Source organism: Mustela erminea, chromosome 1 (assembly GCF_009829155.1).
Source record: "Mustela erminea isolate mMusErm1 chromosome 1, mMusErm1.Pri, whole genome shotgun sequence".
NCBI lineage: Eukaryota > Metazoa > Chordata > Mammalia > Carnivora > Mustelidae > Mustela > Mustela erminea.
The window spans coordinates 208369007-208384691 of NC_045614.1; the positions used below are offsets into that span (position 1 = coordinate 208369007).

General features: G+C 38.9%; 1 protein-coding gene across 11 annotated transcripts in view; it reads right to left on the reverse strand.

Annotated features, from left to right (window-relative positions):
- SYNJ1 (synaptojanin 1) overlaps positions 1-15685 on the reverse strand; it is an 87364-nt gene that overhangs the window by 71248 nt on the left and 431 nt on the right. For all 11 annotated transcript variants that reach the window (XM_032353812.1, XM_032353809.1, XM_032353816.1 and 8 more), the window contains exon 2: positions 14826-14971. In XM_032353812.1, the coding sequence (XP_032209703.1) occupies positions 14826-14971 (146 nt within the window). The remainder of the gene's footprint in view (positions 1-14825; positions 14972-15685) is intronic.

Consider the following 15685-nt stretch of genomic DNA (forward strand, 5'->3'; position numbering starts at 1 on the left):
CCTGTTCATGTTCATGTTGTTTAGTAAATAAGATGCTAGGAAAAACAAACTTTTCTTTTTTTACAAGTTACTGATTTCTAACCACCATCCAGACCTTGAGCAGCCCAGCTCAGGTAAGGAGGCCTGTACCTCTTGAGCTCACCTATTCAACATGTAAAGTAAGGAAGAGCCCAACCCCCAGAGTTACTGCTCTAACACCGCAGGGAAGAAGAGTACCTAACTCCCTCAAGGGCTTATTTTAAGGAGAAAATCTCTTCTTCTCTCTTTTCTTATCATGCCCAACACTACCATTCACTAGGCCTTCAATTTCTTCTTAACTTTCCATCTAATGTGAACATGTAGTTCCTGAGACATAAAGCTACCTTATGCATAAATCTAGTAATTACATTTTTCAACATATCCACGCATCCATAGAACTGCTAAACTGAAGGCTCTCTGATTCCAATCCTAGTGAATATGTACATATGAATAAGGTCACAGAACAGAATTTAAAGCAAAATAAAACATGTGCCATAAACACTTATTCTCATAAAAAATATTTATGGATGAAATTACATGATATCTGGAACTTACTTTAAAATAAGTGGGGAGGGGGAACTAGTGGACAGGGATATAGATAAACACAAGGGTCCATGAGTTGACAATCATTGAGGCTGGATGACAGATATATGGAGTCAGTGAAACTACTCTCCCTTCTTTGATAAATGTTTGATACTTCCCAAAATCAAATGATAAAATTTATTCTGACAATATTCTTTGGCATGCTGGGTAAGTTCAGAAAGAAGAGAAAACAAGATAACTCTGGACAGTTAGTAAGAGTGGAGGCTACTGGAATTCTAAGCAATCTGGGAGGTGCTTTCCTTCAATTACCCTAGACCACAAGTACACTCGTCAAAAGCTCAATGGGCATCTGGACTTTCATTATTTGAAAGGAAGCAGTTAGTCCTACTGCCTGTAGAATGACCCCATAGGGCATGCCTGGGTGGCGGTGAAGTATGCAACTCTTGATTTTGGCTCAGGTCATGATCTCAGGGTCATGGGATTGAGTCCTGTGTCTGCGCTATGCTCAGTGTGGATTCTGCTTGAGAGTCTCTCTCCTCCTCCCTCTGCCCTTCCCCCTACTTGTATAAACATGCATGTGCTCTCTCTCTCCCTCTCTCCAATAAATAAAATCCCCAAAAAAGAAAAAAAGGATGACCCCATAGCTTACTCTCCGGCCATCATATAATCATCAATAATAAATACATAATAAATTGGGAAGGAAGACTCTGCAATTAGAGAATGAAGACCCCGGGAAAGGTAAATACTGCTGTACTCTGCCATAAATGTTTTCCTTATTCATCCTAAATCACTTAGCTTTAGTATCCTCCTCTGTTGAAAACAGCCTTGGAGAATAACGAGCTGGCCCTGGCTCGTCACAGAAGAGGTTGAGAAATACTGAAAACTACACTAAGCCATGCAGTAGTAACATCCACACCTTAATTCGGACAACTTAACTCACTCAGTATTTTAGTTCTGTGCTGCTTTCAAAGTTCTTATAACCGAACAAATTATGACTGAACGTAGACCTAACCTACGTTTCCTACCAAAGCGACAGGAAAGGAATGAAGAGAGAAGCTACAGAGATGATCTATTTAGAGACAACAGAAAACACTCAAGAGTCTAAATATATCAATTGGCCTTTATCAAAACTTAATATACTAATTGTCCTCTAGCATGTTTCTCAGCATCCTCCTTTGCTGGAGTGACTTGCTTTTATAGCACTGTATCATATGACATCATCGGTATTATTCAGCATTATTGGTAACACATTCTCTTCTCAAATTAGAATATCAGGCAAAAAAAAAATGAAGCATAAGCTCATCTCTGGAAAGTCAGATGAAAACACAAGCATATACCTATTTCTTGGTTCTCATGACTGTGACTCTAAAACAGAGGTTTATTAAACATAGGATAACTGGTGATCAGACCTGCACGGCCAACTCTACCACCTGAGCAGAAAGAAACAGAATTCACTTATTATCTGGGATCCCCAGGTGATTACAAAGTCATCTGTTTTAAACTCCAATGGTACTGAGGATTAATTTTAAATGTAAATTTCTCTAACTTTTGACAATTACAAAAATTCAAACTAAACAGGGGTGCCTGGGTGGCTCAGTGAGCTAAGTGGCTGCCTTCCCTCAGGTCATGATTCCAGGGTGCTGGGATCGAGCCCAGGGAGCCTGCTTCTCCCTCTCACTTGTGCTCTCTCCCACTCTCTCTCAAATAAATAAAAAAGATCCTAAAATAACAATAATAATAATTCAAACTAAACAATGAAGCTACCTAATGAAGGTCCTGCTAACCCAATGTCAACATTCGGCTGTGGCTCCAACCTTCCAGACGGGCAGCAAACTGTCTTTTTTTTTTTTTTTAAGATTTTATTCATCATTTGACACACAGAGAAAGACCACAAGCAGGCAGAGAGGCAGGCAGACAGAGAGGGGGAAGCAGGCTCCCCGCTGAGCAGAGAGCCCGATGCGGGACTCGATCCCAGGACCCTGAGATCATGACCTGAGCTGAAGGCAGAGGCTTAACCCACTGAACCACCCAGGCGCCCTGCAAACTGTCTTTCTTCAGCTGATACTCCAGACCAAACCAGAGAAAGTCATTAAGAATGTGAAAGCAAGATTACACATTAGTATGCTCTTCCTAGAATCACAATTTGCCTGTGGTTGCGAGCACTGCAGTTTGTGGTTGGCTTATTTGCATACAGGTATCACTTTGGGGTAGTACCAGAGAGCCTCTCGTCAGAGGATCCTAGAGACGGTGCAAAACAGGCCACTCATTTTCAAAAGAAAAAACTAAGAATTTAGGTGATTCATCCAAGATTGTGTAACTACCTGGCAGTAAAGCCACTTTCCATTTTATCATACATAAAAAGAAAAATTGTTTTAAAAGGAAAAGGCTCTCTTTGTAGAATTAAAAAATTAAAATTCCAGTTGAAAGACATTAAACTCTCCAAATTGATGTTCTGTATAAACAGCAAATCCCAATGTTGGCAACATTTCAAAATAATAGTAACCTTTCACTCATTACGTAACAAGTATTTATTGAATGCTTACCATGTACCAGGACACTGGCAAAGTTCTACAAAGAAAAAAAGCCGGTGCTCTGACACCTTTTAATAGGAAGATAGCTATTATGTAAGTAATATATGCAAAATCATAAATGATAGTAAGTACTATGATGGAGTTACGACAGAGTACAACAGGAAGACCTAATTTAAAATTATTGGGGGGACAGCAATGGATAGGCCTGCCTGCAGATGTGCCCTTTAAGTTGAAATCTGAAGAATAAACAAGAAGTTAGCCAAATGAAGAGTGGAGGGAAAAACATTCCATGCAACATACAAATACTTTATGACCCAGCAATCCCATTCCTAAAACACATCCAACAGAAATGTGTATGTATGTGCACCAAAAGACATTTATAAGCATGTTCATACGAGTATCATTCATAAAAGAAAGAATTAGAAGGAAATGTCAACAGAACCAATACTGGAATACTTATACCATGGAATACCACATAATGAAAACTTTTTTTTAAAAAATACTTTATTTATTTATGACAGAGAGAGATAGCAAGAGAGGAAACACAAGTGCAGGGGAGCTGGAGAGGGAGAAGCAAGGCTCCCCAGTGAGCAGAGAGCCTGATATGGGGCTCAATCCCAGGACCTTGGGATCATGACCTGAGCTGAAGGCAGGTGCTTAACGACTGAGCCACCCAGGGGCCCCAACAATGAAAACTTTTGCCACCTGCTACAACACAGATGATCTCCCAGACAGAACACTGAGAGAAAGAAGCCGGCCCCAAAAGAATACATATTGAATGATTCCATTTACGTTAAGTTAAAAACTGGATAAAACTAATCTATGATGTGGGGTGCCTGGGTGGCTCAGTTGGTTGGGCGACTGCCTTCGGCTCAGGTCATGATCCCGGAGTCCCCGGATCGAGTCCTGCATCAGGCTCCCAGCTCCACGGGGAGTCTGCTTCTCCCTCTGACCTTCTCCTCGCTCATGCTCTCTCTCACTGTCTCTCTGTCAAATAAATAAATTAAAAAAAAAAAACTAATCTATGATGTAAGAAGTCAGGCAGTGATCATCTCTGCAAATCATAACAGAGAGAATAACTGGGGAGGAATGCGAGGGAATCTTCTGGAAAGCAAGTAATAATGTTTATTTCTCAACCCGGCAGTGGTAACATGTATGTGCTCATTCTAATAATTCATCGCATTCTACATTTATGATTTACGTATTTTTCTAAATGCATAAACACATTTTTAAATAAATACTGAGCAGAAGAAACAGCATATGTGAAGGATCTGAGATCAGAAATAATTGGGTACATTCAGAACTAGAAGGCCAAAGTGGCTGGAACACAGAAACCAAGAGGCAAAATAGTCTTAAGACTGAAGAGGGAGGCAGAGACTCAATGATATAATGCAGATCATCTTAAAGAGCTCGGATTTTAAGTTCCAAGTGGTCAACCATGAAAGGGGCTTAAACAGGGAAACAATATGATCTAAATTGTATTTTTAAACAGACTGGAGAGTGGGGGAGGGGAGTGGAAACAGGGAGATCAGTTAAGGAGGCTCTAGGAATGATCCATGGAAGGCACTACAGTGGCCAGACAGTAGCAGAACCAGCTAAAATGGTGACTTGCATGGATTCTCAGTGAAATTAGAAGGTTGGGCACACTGGACATGGTAATTGAGTGAATGTGTGAAGCTGGAGAGGAGGAAGTATAGAGGATGACTCTCAACTTCTGGTTTAAACAACAAGGTGGATGGATTGCAATCCACTCTGATAAGGGAGACCGAAGGAAGAGCAGGTCTGAAGGAGAGCAGAGATCAATGTGACTATTAACCCAGGACCACCTATTCCAACCTTTCCATACTGTGTAGTCCCCATTCAGGTTAGGGTATCATGAAAACCCAGACAATGATAGTAATTTCTACCTTATTTTGCTAATCAACAGCCCAATGCAAATTACTTATGATATTTCTACAACCACAGCAATTCAATCAGGAAAGGACACAAAACTCAGTTTGACCCAGTGCAAGGGGAAGAGCATGTTCCTTTTTTGGGTTTCAATCCATTCTCTCTGATAGAAAAAGCTGGATTTCAACTGTGTCATCCAAAATAAGTAATTATTCTACCCAGCTCTGTATCAGTCCCACACAGCTTTGCAACATCCACAAATCTGGTAAATATACTTTCCATCCATTCCCCAAGAGAATGATGAAATCATTCAACAAAATAAGCAAAAGACATGGGCCCAGTGCTGACCAAGGACAGACCACTAATGAGCTAGGAATTTACTTAATTATAAGATTCATTCTTCCTATATTTCACACAAGGTTCTTAGGATTACAAAACTGTATTTACCTACATTTCAGTAAGGTACTCAACAGACTACACCATCCTATGGTCTACTAGTGAACAGAATATGAAACTATATAAAATGAGGTTCGGGAGGTTGTCAGAGAAGGCCAGATAGGGAGATGGGACTTTCATCCCTAACGGCCAGTAATAAGATACCACCCACCTTAGTGTTAGTGGAGATACAACTCAAAATAAATATTGGTAAGAGCTAGTTTATGTAAGTAAACGCACTTTATATTTAAAGTTATATAAGAAAACTATAAAATGGAAGTGAGTATTTTAATAAGCATAACATTCAGTATATAGAAGTATTTTATGTTTGGGATGCCTGGGTGGCTCAGTTGGTTAAGCAGCTGCCTTCGGCTCAGGTCATGATCCCAGTGTCCTGGGATCGAGTCCCACATCGGGCTCCTTGCTCCGCAGGGAGCCTGCTTCTCCCTCTGACTCTGCCTTCCACTCTGTCTGCCTGTGCTCGATCTCGCTCGCTCTCTGACAAATAAATAAATAAAATCTTTAAAAAAAAAAAAAGAAGTATTTTATGTTTAAGGCAATAATTCAATCAGAAATATTTCCTTCCTTCCTTTTTTTCCCCTTTCCTTTCCTTCCCTTCCCTTCTCTTTTCTCCCTTCCTTTCTCTCTCTTTCTTTCCTTAGTTATCTCAGTATCATCTAGGAATTCAAAGAACCTAAGTTTCAACCTAAATGAAGAGAGTAATTAAATAGTGTCCAATTGGCCAACAAGTTAATCCATCTCCCCAAATGTCATATATACTCACAATAATGCAACTAGTTCAGCGGCTGTGAAATGCACTCTAGTGTGAACACATGCTTATGTAACATAACAATGGCTTATCTTTGCAAACTCTATTTTAGTAGAAAACAATAAAACACAAATTCTTACTTTCAACCATTAAAAAACCCAAGCAGATTTAAATTGTCACCAATAAAAGTATAATATTCAATTTTTAAAGCTGTACCTCCTTTTGGCACGCTAATTACAAGGCTTACTCCAAATGCACTAGGCTACCCTATTTCGTTTCTTTCAAAAGCACAGTTTATTTTCTTAAATTTTGTTTCATTACTTTCAAAAACACAGTTTAAATGTAACTAAGTGATAAACTTTCATTGATTTAGACTATACCACCTCAGAATTGTTGAAAATGTCGGTACTAGATGCAAAGGAAATCTATTCTATTTAAACTGCTACCCATTATACTTGGCTTATATATTTTTCAGCTTTTGGGTATCTGAAAAAGTCTTTATGTCATTTTAATTGTGGTTGGGCATAGAATTCTAGGTGTATGGTTTGTTTTCTTCGTCTTTCTGTGCTTTCAAGACGTCGTTCTATATCCACTGGCTTGGATTGTTTCTGAAGAAAAATTTATCATTATTCCTATGTCTTCTTTCTTCAGTCTTTTCTATTATGTCTTTTCATATTTAGTCAATATGTGTTTTTTCTTGATCTGTTTTTAAGATTTCTCTCCATATCACTGGCTTTAAGCAATTTGATAATGTGTTTGGGTATAGTTTGCTTCGTGCCTCTACTGCTTGAGGTTCATTTAGCTTCTTGGATCTGTGGATTTATAGTTTTCATCAAATTTGGAAAACTGTCAGCTGTTATTTCTTCAAACATTTTTTTTGCTTCTACCCCCTCCTTCTAGGATTCCAATTACCCATATATATTGGCCATAAGTTGTTTTCCAGCCCATTGATGGCTCTGTTTATCGATTTTAGTCTTTTCTCTGTGTTTCATTTTGAGTAGTTTCTATTATTATGTCTTCATATTCATTGTTTATTATGCAGTGTCTAATCTATTAATCCCTATCAGCGTATTTTTTTTCATTTCAGAGAAGTTATTTTTATTTCAATTTGATCTAGGTCTTTCATATTTTTCAGGTTTCTTTAAGATTTGATTTAAGATTTGTTGTATTAATTAACTAATGATTAGAGAGAGAACACAGAGGAAGAGGGAGAAGCAGACTCCTTCCTGAGCACAGAACTTGACACGAGGCCCAATCCCAGGACCCCCGAGATCACCACCTGAGCAGAAGGTAGATGACCAACCAACTGAGTCACCTAGGGCCCCCCACCATGTCTCTCCTTAATGTGTTTATTCTTTCCTCTACTCCTTGGACTTATGGAGTATATTTACCATAGCTGTTATGATGTCCTTGTTTATTCATTTGTTTTTTGAGAGAGAGCATGCGTGTGAGCCGGTGGGAGGGACAGAGGGAGAGGGAGAGAGAATTTTAAACAGATTCCACATTCAGGGCAGAGCCCAGTGTGGGGCTCAATCTCATGACCCTGAGATCATGACCTGAGCTGAAATCGAGTCAGATGCTTAACTCACTGAGCCACCTAAGGGTCCCTCCTTGTTTATTAATTTTAACATCTCTTTCTACAGATTGACTTTTCTCCTCATTACGGGGTGTGTTTTCCTGTTTCTTTGCATGTATGGCAATTTTTAATTGAATGCCAGACATTGTGAATTTGTTACAGAGTTGAATACTGGCTATATGGATATATACTTTGTATTCCTATATTCTTAAACTTTGTTCTAAGATACAGTGAAGTTTTTTGGAAATTAGGTTATTTGGAAACAGTCTGATCCCTTTGGGTCTTGCTTTAAGCTTTGTCAGAGAGCACCACAGAAGCGTTTAGTCTAGGGCTACTCTGCCCCATTACTGAAGCAGAATACCCTTCTGAGTATTCAACCCAATTCCCAGAGTTCCATAATATTTCTCCATTCTGGCTACTGACAACTTAAATACTCCCAGTCCTAGGTGAGGTTCAGAAAACTTTCTTCCTGCTGCTTTTGGTGGTACTTTCCCTGCCTTGGGTAGTTTCCTTCCACACCAGCAGTTACCAGTACTCAGCTGAAATCTCACGCGGAACCCTCTGCACATTTCTGAAACTCTCTGTGTAGCTACCTCCTCCTTGGTTCTAGTCCTGAGAATTCTCATTGCCTTGGTTTCCACAAATTCCCTACTCTGTCTCCTCAACTCAGGGAGACTGCCGGGCTTTCTCTGGGTGCATCTCCCTGCTACTGCAGCCCAGAAGCACTCCAGGTAATAAGCAGAGTGATCAGCTAGAGCAATCGTAAGGCTCACGCCTTTGTTTCCCTTCCCTCAAGGATCAGTGCCTCCTGCCACCTGTTGTTCAAAGTCTGAAAACTGTTTCTTTATTTTTATCTTTATTTTATTCTTTGTTATGTAAAGTGAGAGGGTCCCTAGTATACCATCATGGTCAGAAGCAAAAAAATCCCGTTATAGTCTTGTACTAGTTATATTTTATAAGATAAGTAAGAACACCTGGTAGACCTGAAATTATATAATAAAGTCACATAATGGGATTTTATTGTTCAATGAAAGACACACTGTGCTTCGCCTTTTATTTTCTCATAGCAAAGTTAAGTGCTTTGTTAGCACTTAGGAACTAATTTGGCTCTATGTTAACAAGCAAATTCTGCTAGCTGGCCCAGGAGTGAAATGTTAATTTTTTTTAAAGCATAGATATTTAAGTTGCTGTTTACTTTCTGTTCTATCAAATAGAACATTCCAAAAATTACTTACAAAAGGGAAACAAATTTTTGCAAACCTAACACAAAGTAATATGTAACAAGTCTAAATTTCATCATTCTGTGCAGAAAAAGTCAACTATAAAAAGTCACTTCCCTCAACTTGAATTTTTTTTTTCTTAAAAAGAGACAAGATACTGCAACTTAATCTAAAGGGCAATCATGCTGACTGCCAGCATTTGGCAATTAAAAACAACAACAACAACAACAACTATACACACTGCTTGTCATCACCACCTACTACACTTGTTATCCAAAATTTCAGAATCTGACATTTAACTTGGCTCAGCAAAGCAACTTTATATTTTTAATGACCAACTCTAAACCAAATCATGTTCTCTCTAATATATTAAAGTTTGTAGGCAAAAACAAAGCAAGTTTAATACTTCCCTCATTAGAAAATACTACCAATTTCACTCTTAACTTTAAAGTCCGCTGGCGGCATTCCCTTGTTTTTGCTCTTCATTCCTTGACCCCCAGAATAACAACCACCACCCTCACAGCAACCCAATCATTAAAGTAAAAAATCAAATGGTAGACTAGGTCATCAGAGCAGTTATTTTCTCTCTCAAGCCTCAGTTTGTACATCTGTGAAATGGAGATGAAAACACAACCCACAGAATTAAATGGAATCAAGGGTGCCCAATACCACATCTCCCTCAACTGCAGGTCGAGACACTCCAGGACACTTCAACAACCTCCCATAAGAGCTGCAGGAGATTTTTAATTTAAAGAGGCATAGAGATACTCAACAGATGTTGCACTGCCCAAACTATTGGCTTGAGGTAGTTCAGAGTTTTCACATTAGACTGCAATACATTCCCTTGATGATACCATATCTTTGTAAAGCTGGGTTTTCAGCAGTTGAGGTGATAAAAAGCAAATACCACTCCAAAATCAATGTGGAACAGGAAATGAGGGCGGAGCTGTCCAGTCTGATTCTAAGGCTTAAAAAGCTATTCAATGCTCAACAGGTACATGCATATCCCATTAGTAAGTAACTGGTTATTTATGAAGGAAATAAGTTATTTTCCATTTACTTGCATTATTTTTTTAAATAGCTACTAGAGTTGTTAAAGCAGACGTATTAACGTTTGGACCTAATTATTTAACAAGCAGAGCTGTGGCCTGGGGGTGCTGTGAAAAACTTAATGAGACACCATGAAACAATAAAGTTTAGGAACTTCTGGCTTAATGTTGTGACTTGCAGAGGAAGCTTTCAGGAAATGGCAACTATTATTTCACTATTATTACTTCCTTACAATGTGCAGTTTCATAAAAAAGTCAGTGTAATCCACATTCTGTAACAAAGATCTCCAGAATGTTGTCCTATAGTTTTATGGCTCATATTTCCATAAAGAAAAAATTAGGTAAATGAAGAAACTCAGATGAACAACGTGGTAAAACTAGGTCCAGAGTATAGTGATACGGCCTTGCCGTCTAGGAAGTACATGATTTGGGTCCTGGCTGAGTTGGAAAGCTTGAAATAATCTTTCCACTAGACAGAAGCAATTAGTTCTTACTTCCATAGTAGCATATATTGAAAAGCTCTAATATTAAGAGTTAGGAATTTATATCAGCACCTCCCATCTCATCTTTAAGACAGGTGATCTATAACTTCTGTTTTTGGATTATCCTCCATTTCCCATGTTGACCTTCCCTTCATTTTCTACTTAGGATACAATTATGAAGTAAATTATTTACCTCTACTGAAGCATGAGATGGGTTGAAAAATTATGGGACAGCTCGTGTGTTTAATGCATGTTTGGTCAGACTGGCTACTTGTCCTTCCTCTGTTGTCGTCTTTTTGTGTGTAACTATAGAAAGAGGATGAAAACTGAACCTGACACAAAACTGGCAGATGGCTTTTTAAATCTCCTATTTGTTTCCAATGAAACACAACCTGTAGTGTTATAACTTGCTGACCATCACACTTGCTGCTTACACTGGTCCAGACACAGTAGACTAGTTCCACAGAGAACACACTTGCTACACTGCACATCTACATGTCCACAGACATCAAATTTCAGTTTAATTAAACAGTTTTCTGGACTGCTAATTTTTAATGCCTTTTATAGCAGTTCAGTCAAATAGCAATTCTTTAAAAGATTAAAAAAATAAGTTTTATTAAAAAGAGTACTGTAATTTTGAACATAGAATATTGTATTTTTGTCAACTTTGTAAGCTAGTTTAGGTTAATTTTCCTCCCCAACTACTTCCCCCACCCACCCAGGGCACTAATTTAGCCATTTATTCCCTCAGTGAGCAAAACACTGTACTAAGCACTAGACGTACAGAGATTACTACATGGGTCTTTTCCTCAAAAGTACAGCGCCCAGACACAGAAGTTCCACAGAACCTGAAAGCACTGTATCAAAAGTGCTATGGGACCATTAGCACTTGGTTCAGGCGGAAGTTTCAAGAAAACTAGTCATTAGCCCAATAACAGTCAACAATAGCATTAAAATTGATGGAACACAATTACTTTGTGTTACTTGGATAAAACAAGTAACTTTGGTTACTTTGGATAAAATTTGTAAGCTAAGAATGTTATCCCATAATCTATCCTAGAAAGGCCTATATAAATTATGCTCAGAGTGATCATCCCAACCTAATTACATCAGAATCTCTAGGGAGCTGGAGCCTAGGCAGCCGCATTTATAACCCCCCACCCAGTGATTACGATGCGCATCCAAGGCTGAAAACCACTGGCTCACTAATTGATTAAGTCACTGTATCATGACTGATTTAAGTTTAGAAGCCTAGCAACATACAGACAGATTCCTCAGGCTAGATTTGTAGAAGAGATTAGTAGATGCTCAGGCTCTACAAAGATCCATGATCTAAAATTCTTTTCACTGTGTTTGTACTCGCACCTTATTTTTTGATATGTGCTAGTCATACAAAATAGAAGGTTTTATGTTGGGTATCTCTTGCACTTCTGGTATAAACCAAGAAAAATAAGTGACTGTCAGTCCTCAATGGTATGTACTACCTAAGATGTCTCATTTTGTCAACTTTAAAGCCAGAACAAGTGGGGCCTGTAGAAATCATAACTTTTCGGTGCATGACTGAATCCTGCAAGGGTCACTTCTACCATTTACTTCCAAAAAGAACACCTGCACATAACCATGTAGAGAACCAAAAGCCAGCACTTAAAAAGGATTTATCCTGGGGTATGGACTAAGTGCTAGACAAATGAAGAAAAGGAAGAACAAGAGTGAGATTGAAGTGGGCAGTGGGGCAGGTCCTCAGGAAGAAGACTTGAGAGAGAATACAGTCTTGGATTGGAAAGACAGAGAAAAGCATTCTAGCAGTCGTGAAGGAAGAGGGTGTTCACAGGAACAGCATGATGAAGAGAGAAAAAAAAAACCCGGTACCTTGTGAAAGCACTAAGGAGACACAAGAATTTCCTTAAAGGAGACCAACATCCATGCTGGACGAACAGGGTGGGGCCACGTTATGGAAGACCTGGATGGGCAGGTTGAGGATTTTAAACTTAACCTTACTGAAAAATGGGGTTCTACTTTGGTTTAACATTGTACATGATTTGAGAAGATTCTTCTTGCTGATTAACAAGCATAATGTATTGAGATTAAAAGGGCTGGGATTATTGAAGAGAAAAAGAACACCTCAGTACCTTCCAAACACTGCTCCCTGAATAAAACAGGCATTTAAGAAATGTGAGATTTTTAAAAATGAACACTCTACAGCACAATATGCACCTTGATACTGCTCCCAAATGAATGTCAAATTAATTTTATAGTCAAACGATTTATAAAAAGGTCTGTTAGCTCTTAATATTCATATTTTAAGTTATTACCATGAAGTTTATTATAGGAAAGCTAACAACATACCCACAAAATTATATATCCATTTATGCTTTTACCGAAAAGGGCAATATTTAACTTTTTCTCTTGACAGAACTGCTTATGCTGTCTAAATCTAATGAAAATAAATATAATCAGTAAATGTTAAGACAGTATTTTTAGGATTTTTTCCTTAAAATAAATGATAATGCCAAAACGGATGGTTTAGGGAGTTTGCCTTCTTAACCATTATTTGGCATAAAAGAGAGCTGCTGGACATTTGGAAGTATGATTATCCTTAGGTTTCCTAAGAGTAAAATACAGCAATAATCCTAATAGCTATGGGTAATGCATACTGTGTAAACATGTGACTCCCTATTATTACTAATAACCACAATTGAAGAAACATTTAAAATTTAGACAAATTAGAAAATCAGGTAATATCACCAAAAAAACCCACAAGCAGCTAAAAAATATTTCACAACTAAACCACACCATTTCCCCCCAGATATTTTTAATTAAGAATTCATCAGTATAAGAACTGTATTTGTAGCATGAAAAAATAGACTATGCAAACTAATATTATAGCAAGATTATATTTCAGTTTATTTAAATGTAAAAAACAGTTTGAATTAAGTCCATACTAAGTATAACCCATCTTATTAATACTTGTTTCTTAGAACACAAATAGCTCTTCCTGCTCACTCAAACCATGTTACTATATGTACCAAAACCATATACATTTCTTATACATTACACTCTGCTTAAGCTTTTCCATTATGTCACTACCCTTTTTTCCCAGTCAGGATAAAATTTTATTATTTTTAGAATATTAAGATCAGGTTAACATTTTAATAGGTTAATATTCTGTATGCAAAAGTTAGGGTCTTATGTGCTCTTCACTTACTGAATCTGAAGAAAGGTTAGCAGTTTAAAATATCTAGAGCCTTTTATTTGTAAGTATGACTTTTTTTTTAAGAGGCTTATTTGTTTGAGAGAGCGAGCGGGCGAGCCCGGCACACAAGCAGGAGTGAGAGAGGGAGACAAAATCTTGAGCAGACTCCCTGCTGAGCACAGAGTCCAACGCAGGGCTCAATCCGACCACCCTGAGACCATGACCTGAGCCAAAATCAAGAGCTGAATGCTTTGCTTAACTGACTGCGCCACCCAAGCACCCCTGTAAGTATGAGTGTCAAATGCTATTTTTAATTTATAAAATATGACCAGTAGCTAAACTGATGCTAAACAAGGCAAAAAATGGCAAAAAACAAGTAGCTATTACTAAAAAGCCCTTAAAAACACAATCACATTTCAAATAACTCCAAGCTGGAGTTATCTGCCAAAATCTTAAATCAAGAAATAAAATTAATATTCAAATTAATATATTTATTTTTAACTTCATCCATCTGTCCAGAAAATAACCTAAACCATTCTAATCCACTATTTTGCTTGTGGTGCAGCAGTCCTTTTCTTCAAATTATCAAGGATAATTTTTTAAATGATGTGAAATCAATCATATTATCTCAAGACATTTTAGAAGTTTACAATTCTCTTAATAAAAATGGAAGGGCCTCACCATAAGATACTCCAAAAAATATCAAATAAATAAGTACTCTTATAGTTCATTACTGTAACTGATATATAAGAAATCCCATTCATTACAGTAAAAATGTCAAGCAAGCCTTTACGGGTTTATGTGACATGATATAAACTGTTAACGGTAATTCTTTGGAAAGTAAGATGTTCTTTTAGAAACAGCCAAAGAACCCAAGAAAGCAAAAACCTGTAACCAAACGTGCATTTCCCCCTGAACCCCCAAAAGAAACCTGCAGCAGGGGACAGAAAAAAAAATGAAAGTTTAAAATAAGGTTTGATGCAAAAGAAAATAAAAACATCATCTGCTTCAGGAAATACAGCGAAGGGGTTGCCGGGGTCTTCTCTAGAGAATGGTTGAATCGGATGGTTTCAAATCACAACAGAGACCCAGTCAGTTGGGCTAGGACGGAGGACTTACAAAGCACAGCTACAGCCCCAGACTCGAACATGAGACATTCCTCCTTATGCCTAGTTTCCACTATGAGACTGAAAGGTGGGGGATCCAATTTGTGATAGATCCGAAATCCTTTGCTGAACGCCATTCTCCTTTCTTCGGAGGCGGCCCTGCGAAAACCAAGCAAAGCAAATGAAGCTAACGTCTCCTTCTGCAGCAAGGACTGCAAGGCATCCCGAAGTCCCTCCCTGCCAGGTTTGGGTGGGGGGTGGGGTGGAAAAAAAAGGGGAGCTCAGGGAGAGAATGGTTTATTCCAAAAGATAAGCCGTCACTTAATTTGACCAAAAGCCGGAGGAAAAGCTACCAATTCTCACCCCAAGGGAACCTAAGGTTTGATCACTCTGAAGTCCACCAACGGTTTGGCTAAGATGAGTTTCCCGTTTACTTCATGTTTACCAAAAACGAAAGATTTTTGAGCGTATTTCGTTCGGACTTGTTTATCAGCTTCCTGCTTCTGGATTTGTCACTACGCGGAAAGGGAACAGATTCGGAAACTTCAAGCCATTCCCTGGCCGGGGAAGGAGAGGAGGTGGGAGGGAAGGTTAACGAGGCTGCTTCAAAGCTCCTTAAGGGGCAGGAGGGAAAGGATTACCCGACGCGAACGGCTCTCCCGGGGGCGGCCGAGAAGGGCAAGGGAAGCGGCACAGGTTAACGCTGCCTCCCGCCCAGCCGCAGGCCACCGCCGGCTGCGGGGACGGAGGCGCGAGCCCGTAAATATGAATGGCCACCCGGGAAGACTCACGACACGGACCCGACCGGGGCTCCTCGGGGGTCCCGGACAGCCGACCCCCGGGAAAACGGCTCCTTCCCAGGGGGAGGAAGCC